Genomic DNA, 9,549 nt, shown 5'->3' with positions numbered 1-9,549 from the left:
ACCTGATATTATGTACACTTTTTTTTTTTCTTTTAGTAAGCTAGACATTGGCTTCAGAGTTTGTGGAACTGAAGGAAAAATAACCCACTCAAAACTATCCTAAGGGCTTCCCTGGTGGCGCAGTGGTTAAGAATCCGCCTGCCAAGGCAGGGGACACGGGTTCGAGCCCTGGTCCGGGAAGATTCCACATGCCGCGGAGCAACTAAGTCCATGCGAGCCTCTGCTCCGCAAGAGAAACCACTGCAATGAGAAGCCCGCACACAGCAACCAAGACCCAACGCAGCCAAAAACAGATAAATAAAATAAATAAATTTAAAAAAAACTCTATTAAAAAAAAAACTATTCTAGAAATCGTCATTTGGCAGAATAGCAGGTATCCAAGTTAAAAATAGGAAGGTCATTTTGTTGTTTTGTTTTCCAAAATTTAAATTGTTTTTTGTTTCCTTTCTACATAAACCTCAGTCACCACGCATGAGTGGAGATGGGCAGAGGCTCTGGCCCCTGTGCCTCAGGCTTCTCAGCAGCTGCTTTCTTATTGCTGCAGCAAGACTTGAATGGATGTGTGTCAGATGAGGACTTCCCCAAGACAGCCTTTATAGATAATGCCACAGCATATTTTCTGGCTTATCCAGTATGTGAGATCCAAAATGGAAAACACTGTTAGAGCCAGAATCCGTCTCTATCTGAGCCATCATCTGACTGGTTACTATAACAAGGAGATTGAGCTGGAAAGGCACTTGAGGTGGTACTGTGAGCATCAGAATTACGACGTTTAAATTCCTTTGGCAGTTTGCTGATCTGGTTGCTTTTTATCCTGTTCCCAGATAGAGTTTTCACTTTCTCTGGTTTCAGTGTAGTCTTTAGACTGGGTCCTGCCCTTGCATCTACCACGTGATTCCAGTTTCGTTTTTTGTTTTTTTTTTGATCCTGATGGTAATTTCTTCCATCTTTTCACAGCAGGACACGGGCATTACAGGTGTCTCCTGATCAAGTCTCATGTAACCAAAAGCAGCTCTGGAAGTCCTTTTCATAGAGTTTACTGTCAGTGAATCGAGAACTGGAGGATTTAGCTCTGCAAATACAGCAGCCCTCTGTACTTTGGTATATCTTTGGCTTGTGAAAACGAAACACCTCTTCTTCTGGGCAAGTCTTCCAAAAGCAGCCGATCCACATGCAATAACGTTCCTGAGGTGTGGAGTGCAGGAGTGCATGCCAAACCAATCCCCACCTCCAATCGTTCCCTCCTCCTCAACTGCCATGTCTAGAGCGATTGTCTCCTGCAGTTCAGCAGCAATCAAAATTTGAGGTTAGTACCAATCGGGAAATAAAGTAGCAGTCCCCTCTACTTCACAATGAGCTTATTTGTTTGTTTTGAGCCAAGCAACCAGTTGTGGCCACCCACACTTTCCCCATCCGTTTCTCTTTCTACATTCAGTTAAAAACTACAGCTCCCAGAAGACCGCCTCGGTAGGAATGGGGGTCTGGAAGAGGTACAGGTGTGCCTGACCCTAAAGCAAGCTCATTTAGCCCCACCCACCCTGCCTTAATATCATTCTGGAAAAGCACCTAGAAGCTTGTTTGTTTAAGGGGCAAGGGCTCAAGAAACCTCATCTTGTGCTGGTCCTGAAGGAATCACTTAAAGACATTAGCCAACAGCAATGAGGAAGGAAAATTATAGAAGAGCTGGCAGATGACACACTACAGTGGAACCTCAACAAACATGACAGCCAACTAACCCTGGAATCCCCACAAAAATGAAGGCCTCAGCAACCACACCCCAGTGGGCAGCCCCAGGGGCTACCGGATGGAATGTGCAGGGGGCAGAGCCTCCTTCCACGATGCCATCTGAATGAGGTTCCAAAGTAAACGGTCACAATATGAATTGCTATTGCTCTTACAGCAATTATTTACTCCACATAAGAACTTGGGCTCTCTCCTTACCAGTTTCAGAAGCTTCATTAAATGTAATTACCACAGCATTCACTATGCCAAATACATGGAGCTACAGCCATTGTCTTAAAAGAAATACATCTAAAACGGTGCAGGCACTTTGGAAAAGAGTCTGGCAGTTACTCCAAAAGTTAAACATTGAATTATCATATGACCCAGCAATGACAATCCCAAGTATATTCCCAAGAGAAGTGAAAACGTATCTGCATGCTAAAACTTGTACACAAATATTCATGGCAGGATTATCCATGACAGCCAAAAAGTGGAAACAATCCAAATGGCCATCAATTGAGAATGGATAAACAAAATGTGATATAGTCATATGACAGACTATTATTCAGTCATAAAAGGGAATGTAGTATTGATGTGTGCTGCAACATGAATGAACCTTGAAAACATTATGCTTAGTGAAAGAAACCAGACACAAAAGGCCACATATTGTATAATTCTATTTATATGAAAAGTCCAGATTAGGCAAATCCATAGAAAGTAGATTAGTGGTTGGCAGAGAATAGGGAGAGAGGAGAATGGGAGTGACTGACAACATGTGTGGGATTTCTTTTTGGGTGAGGAAAGTGTTCTGGAATTAGGTAGTGGTGATGGCTCTACAACCATCAGAATATACGAAAAACCACTAAACTGTACACTATACATAGGTGAATTTTATGGCATGTGAAAGATTCCTCAATAAAACTGCTGTAAAAAAAGATAGAACTAACCCCCCCCCCCACCAAAAGTTAATACAAGGGTTTGGGGGTAGTATGGCCAGAGTGTCAATTTTTATTCCTACTTTTTGGAGTTTCGTTTGCCTGTTTTTTTCAAAATTTCCCTCTCTAATGTGCAGCTATTACTTCAGTAACTGAAGCTCTGGGATCAGAGAGATTCTGCTGGATTCAAATCCAATCTCTTTCTGGATGAACTGGATAATCTTGGGCAAGCCAATTATTCTAAATCTCAGTCTCCTCATGAAAAATTGGGGGAATAATATCAATGGCCTCATATGGCAGTTGTGAGAGTTTAATAAGAGAATGCTGTAGATCAGAGCCTGGCATGTTAGTAAGTGCTCAAGCAATATCAGCTGCTGCCAGTTTTGCTATTAAGAATACAATGCAGTAAAATAATATTACTAATTATCATAGGTAGCACTTACATAGCACTGCTGTGGTGCTTTACATAATTTTAAGGTGTTTAGTCCCCACAACTGCCTTGTGAGGTAGGTATTCTTATGCCCATTTTACAGATGAGCATTTACTGTGGAGTAGATGTACACTTGCCAGTGACAAGTAGTCTGTACATTTTGTGGGAATTTAGGAGCAGGTAATGAGCATAGAGAGCTAAGGCAATCAGGGAGGACTTCGTGAAGGAAATGGCCCTGGAAGGAAAGGAAGGTGAGCCCTGGATAACCCCACATGGGTGGGAAAGTGTTGTGAGGACCCTGCAGGTGAAATGGAAGTTACCAAACAAAGAGGTGGGAAATATCAACATTTGTTCATTGTGGGTGATGAATACAGATTATATTATTTCCTGCACTTCTGCACCTTAGAAATAATTACTAATTAACAAAAATTTAAAATATTTAATCATGTTGTAGAGGGATAAAACATTTTCTTTCCCTCCGTCTTTGACCTTCTTGTATATACATACAAGAAAAAACTTGCTGGTTAGAAAAATGAGTAAATGCCAGTTTCTTTATTCTTTCTAAAATAAAGAATATTTATTTTACACTAATAGTATACTACACTAAGCATTGTTTGTAAACACCGTACTGTTGTTTGTGATTCTGTACGAGTGTCTGTATAAGCCTTTCCATGCACTGAGTGCTACTCTGTCTGAGGTTGACACCAGGAAGCATAAATGCTGGTTCACAGATCCAATTATTAAAACGTGAATCAAGCAGGGGCCAATGGGAAATTTCTGTACCTCCCTTTCAATTTTGTTGTGAATGTCAAACAGCTCTAAAGAAAATAGTCTGAAAAAAGTAAATCAGAGACTGGGCAGGCTCGCGTCCCAACTCCGCTTGCTTACCGGGCATCCAGGTCGTTTCTCACGTGGTCGGGGCCGGGAGCGTGAAGTTCGAATCCCCGTGTCTGCGCGGGCCCAGGCGGCACGGGGTGCAGCCCTCCGGGCGGGAGAACTAAGTGCGAGGACCTGCTGACCCACTACCCTCCGGGCACGCGCTCTAGCCCCGCCTCCCGGCCCCTTCCATTGAGAAACCCCTTAGCGATCACGTGAAAGAGGCATGCCGGCTGCTTGACGTCACGCAGTGCGGACCAATGGTAGCTTCTGTTTATATCGCGGGGGGGGGGAGGATCGGAATATTCACGCCCCCGCTCCCGCCGAGTTGCCCTCTAGCGCGGGTGGTGAAACCTAGCCAGGGTGGGAGGCGGCGTGGCTGCAGCGCGGCGGGGAGGGCCGCGCCGGTCGCCTTCTGCAGCCGCGTCTCCGTCAGTTCCCGTCGCCGTCACTGGGGCGCCGTGCGGCTCCAGTCCGGGGCGGAAGCTGCGGCCGTCGCGGCGGCCGGATCCGCGTCCCGCCTCAGCGCCCGGAGGACATGCGGGAGAGAGAATGAGCCAGAGGGACACGCTGGTGCATCTGTTTGCCGGAGGGTACGTCCCAGGAGGGGCTTGCAGACTGGGGCTGAGGGCGCTGGGCTGAGGCCGAGGGCCGTGGCCTGAGACGCGGGCGAGAAGGGAGAAGGGGCTTCAGCCCCGGGAACCGAGAGAGTGAGGCCCGGGTGAGGAGGAGTGAGGGGACTGGAGCCGGGGGAGCTGAGGGAGCCCACGGGACTGAGGCCGAGGCGGGGAGGGGTGGCAGGGCGACGCCGGCAGGATGTCATGCTTTGGGCCCGCGGAACCAGAGCGAGGCCTAGAGAGTGGCCGGCGGGGCTGGCGTCCACGCAGGCCCAGCTCACGCGCCGCGGCCTAGCGGACGTTGGGGATGCGGGGCCGTGGAAGGCCAGTAACTGCAGGCCTCACGTAGGTTGCTCGGCCGGGGCGGCGTTGGGGGGGAAAGCGGGAAGTGCGGAGGCCAGAACAAAATGGGCGCCGGGCCTCCTCCTCCTTCCGTCCCTGGCGCGCGGGCTGCGGGGCTGCCTCACGTCGCTCACGCCCCTCCTCGGATCTCCGGCAGCTGATTTCCGGGCCCTCCTCGGCCCTGGTGGGTCGTCAGGGGGCTTCCGGCGCCAACTGGAAGCGTTAGGGGTTCTGTCGCCCGCAATAGCTGTAGGTTTCTAGGTCTTGGAAAATTTCCTTTCTCCAGGTTGCGAGATGCGCTACAAAGCGACAGTGCTTCTGGGGTCGGATTCAATTCCTGAGAACCAGGCGTCTTGTACACCCGCTGCTTTACGTCTGCTTAAAAGGAGAAAGTGGGGGGGGGGTAGGGGAGAGGTCAGAAGCTTTGGCAGTAGTTACTGTGTGTACAAGATTAAGACTAAACTTAAAGTCTCAGTTCCCTGATTGCCAACTTGAGTACTACAGATCTTTTGTTCGCCCAGTTTAGTCTCCTTTTTAGGTTGTTCTTTCCAAATTATTTGGAGAGTCGTAACAATTTTAAATTTAGGAGTTACTTCTTATCTGTAGGATCGCAGTCTTATCAAAAATGGCTACGGTGAATTATGCTGAGGCTCTTTGCTGCCATTATGACCATATAAAGTCGCATCCCTTTAAAGCATACAATTTATTTTTAAATCGAGTACTTTAAGAATATTAAAGTAATACATAGGCGGTTCTATTCACAGTGGCTTGATTGGAGTTAAATGTGTGGACTCTGTTGCCAGTGATGACAGTACTTTCCTTGAGTTGGCACATTCATTGAACAAACGTTTATTGTACACCAATTATGGGCCAGGCACTGTTCTGGCATTAAAATACTTTTCATTTAATACTGTTCATTTAATTCGTGAGACAGGGTTTAGGCAGGGTTTGCTTTCTATATTTCTGATACGTAAGAATAATCTTGGCAAATTAAATCATTTTTTAAAAACGATTAGCCATGTAGATGTTCTTGTAAAGATGTCTTGTGCAAATAATTGGGTTCCTTCCTCTAATTAGATCATAAGGTAATTTTTGAAAGTTAGGATACCACACATCTACTTCTGGCCACTATTTTGAGCGAAAAATGAACACGCTTTTTTATTGTAATTCATCTTCATCTGTAAAATGAGGAAGTTGTACTAAGTGATCTCTAAGGCCCTATTCTAGGTCCTAACATTTTTATTGCTCTGCATTCAAGATTCAGATGTCAAGTTTTGTTTAAAATTTATTTGAAATGTTAGCTTGATTGCACTAACTTCCCAGTTTGGATTAGGATCATCAGCCGCGTTGTTGTTACAAATGCATGTCGAGGCCCTTATGGTTAGCGTTTTCTTTAAAAACAGAAATGGGGCATTTTTGCAGCATCTAAACCCAAATAGATTTAGGAGCCCCTCTACCCCCCAAAAAAGAACCTAGCATATGCAGGTTTTTTAGAGTATTAGATGAAGTACTTGTTTGTAGGTCTTGACACAAGATAGGTACTCAGCCTTATAAATTTTCTTCTTTTGCATCCCATTTCGATTTCATGTTTATATGTGGTCTCATAAGTCATTTCAGTAAAACTTGGCTTACCTTTTTTAGAGAAACAGTAGAACTAGGAAGGATGGTAAAGATCATCTGGTTTAGCCCCTTCAAAATATGGGAAAATACCAAGGTATAAAAAATTTACCCAACATTAAACAGCTTTTCATACATGTAAAATGAGAGTTAAAATAATCTCTGAAGAACCTCCCAGCTCTATATTAAATGAAATCATTTAGAATAGATTTCTGTATGAAATTTCTATTTCTGTATAAAATTTCTATAGAATATTCTGGAAGTCTGCTAAGCATTATGGAAATGCAAACTGAGTTGTGGGTAACATTGTTCTTAATTGAAGATGTCTAATATATCTCAAAGTTGCATATTTAGGCAATCATTTTTTGGACGTTCTTCATAGAAAACTAGATTTCATTTTTTTATCATGATAGAATTATGTAAATTAGGAGTTAGGAAACTTATTTTTTACTTTAATAATAACAAGATAGAGAAAAGGCGAGAGATCTTTTTATTAGCCGTTGTGCAATAACCAGTAACCTTTCACAGTGGCATTTAATCTTTAGACAAAAATTGTCTTAAGATGGAGCCTTTGGATTGTTTCCCTGATGGTTATAATTGTATTTATTCAAATATGTGTTTATCAGGATCTCAGATTTCTAGTATCTAGTATTAAATCAGGAAAACTTGAAACAGACTAGCACTGGACCTTGGGTCTGGGTGACCGACTCACATGCATAACTCGTGCTTTCTTTAACACACCCTTTGGTCCCATTATGTTTTTGTCAGGGTTAATATTCAGAGTTTGTAAGGTCATCAGTTAGGTTGATTGAGTTACGGAGGCTACTCACAACTGCCCAAGAAGGGTGTAAATATGATTTATTTAAATATGATTTAATTTTAGCTATGCTTTTAATAACACTATATGTTTGTGTATGAAAATGTAAGCAGTATGTTTTTAAATTCTTTGATAGATCTACATTGTTTAGTTGTGTGTCAGCTGCATAAGTCCACCGAGAGGCAGTTTGAGTTTTTTTCCACTTGAGAGAGAGATTGCGTCAAATGGGAGGAATAAACCTTCAACATTTAAGTGGATGAATTTCCTTCCTTTGTAGCTCCTGTGACAGTGAGAGCTTAATACATATAGTTAGTAATTTCAGATTATCTAAGAAATGGTTTATTTTTATATCCTGGAATTAATCCATTCATTTATCAAACCATTTATTTTTCATTTATTCAGTAAGAAACTCCATTTGGGTGTCAGATAATGTTGATTCTGTAGAAATTTTGTCATAATATTTGTTAAATTACTTGCACCTGTTTCCTTGTAAAATCAGGGCAGAAGTAGACTACTTAAAAGTATAATGTGGTTTATTCACACTTTGTCTACATTTTTTATTAGCCTTATTTCCATAATTTTTATAACCTTTTTCTTTCTTTTCTTTTTAAAAATACATTTTAATTCTTACTAATAGATTGCAAGACTAAGGTAATTTGCTTATCCTGATGTATTCTCAAACTTATTTTCCTGTAAGGGGATTAGTGTAGTATATAGCATTGTGGGTCAGGGATGCCTGGGAGTTTCCAAGACCTTTTTGGTGGTCTGAGACGTTAAAGCTCTTCTCATAAAAATACTAACACATTATTTGCCTTTTCACTCTGTTGACATTTGGACTGATGGTGCAAAAGCAATGACTGGTGAAGCTGCTGTTACCTTAGCATACATCAAGGCAGCATCACCAGACTGTGCTAGTAGTCACTAGCACTTGCATTTTAAAAACACAGGGTCTCTTGGGCTTCCCTGGTGGCGCAGTGGTTGAGAGTCCGCCTGCCGATGCAGGGGACACGGGTTCGTGCCCCGGTCTGGGAAGATCCCACATGCCACAGAGTGGCTGGGCCCGTGAGCCATGGCCACTGAGCCTGCGTGTCCGGAGCCTGTGCTCCACAACGGGGGAGGCCACAACAGTGAGAGGCCCACATATCACAAAAAAAAAAAAAAAAAAACATAGGGTCTCTTAATAATGTTCTTGAAGCAGTAAAAATTAATGTTTTAAATCTTGACTCTTGGGATTTCCCTGGTGGTCCCGTGGTTAAGACTCCACGCTTCCACTGCAGGGAACGTGGGTTCAATCCCTGGTCAAGGAACTAAGATCCCACATGCCACGTGGCACGGCCCAAAAACAAAAAATCTTGACTCTTGAGTACACATCTTCATTTCATATTCTGTTTGGCAAATGGTAAACATGAGTAAAGTATTTCTACAATTGTTTCATCCTCAAGCTGAACTAGCCTCTTTTTTCATGAGAACCACTCTTGAAAGAACAATTGATAGAGAGACTATGACAATTCAGACTTGAATATTTGGCAGACATTTTCTCAAAAAATGAAAGAAGTGGGCCTGTTGGTTCAAGAAGAACCACAACAAATGATAACATTTGTTGCCATATGATAACATTTGAGTTTTCAAGCAAAAATTAGAATTTTTGAAATCTTTTTTTTTTAATCGTTTATTTATTTATTTATGGCTGTGTTGGGTCTTCGTTGCTGCGTGCGGGCTCTCTCTAGTTTCAGTGAGCGAGGGCTGCTCTTCATTGTGGTGCACGGGCTTCTCATTGCTGTGGCTTCTCCTGTTGCTGAGCATGTGCTCTAGGCGCATGGGCTTCAGTAGTTGTGGCTCGCGGGCTCTAGAGCGCAGGCTCAGTAGTTGTGGCGCATGGCTTAGTTGCTCTGAGCATGTGGGATCTTCCGGGACCAGGGCTCAAACCCATGTCCCCTGCATTGGCAGGCGGATTCTTAACCACTGCGTCACCAGGGAAGTCCCTTGAAATCTTGAATAGGTAGAAAATGTAATTTTTAAAATATTGTATCACACAACGTATCTACACTTGGAAGACCTGTATAATCCAGTGAACCAATATTTTTCAAATAACCAGTGCATGATGTTATAAAGTAGTGCATAGGTAAAAGATTCAGAATGTAAACTAAAGCAATGGATTTTTTTTTTTTTTTTTTTTTTTTTTTTTTTTTTTTT

At 43.1% G+C, this 9,549-nt stretch overlaps 1 protein-coding gene and 1 pseudogene across 2 annotated transcripts in view; one reads left to right on the top strand and one right to left on the bottom strand.

Moving 5' to 3' along the window:
- Nucleotides 1-462: 462 nt before the first annotated feature.
- LOC103068656 (protein FAM60A pseudogene) lies at nt 463-1,173 on the bottom strand (annotated as a pseudogene).
- Nucleotides 1,174-4,334: 3,161 nt separating this feature from the next.
- SLC25A36 (solute carrier family 25 member 36) overlaps nt 4,335-9,549 on the top strand; it is a 34,616-nt gene continuing 29,401 nt past the window's right edge. The window contains exon 1 of one of the 2 annotated variants that reach the window (XM_007446970.1): nt 4,335-4,556. In XM_007446970.1, the coding sequence (XP_007447032.1) occupies nt 4,516-4,556 (41 nt within the window). In that variant the 5' untranslated portion in view covers nt 4,335-4,515. The remainder of the gene's footprint in view (nt 4,557-9,549) is intronic. The other variant, XM_007446971.1, reaches the window with a different exon arrangement.

Source organism: Lipotes vexillifer, unplaced genomic scaffold, assembly GCF_000442215.2.
Source record: "Lipotes vexillifer unplaced genomic scaffold, Lipotes_vexillifer_v1.1 scaffold40, whole genome shotgun sequence".
Taxonomy (NCBI): domain Eukaryota; kingdom Metazoa; phylum Chordata; class Mammalia; order Artiodactyla; family Lipotidae; genus Lipotes; species Lipotes vexillifer.
This window is presented reverse-complemented; position numbering and strand designations above follow the sequence as displayed.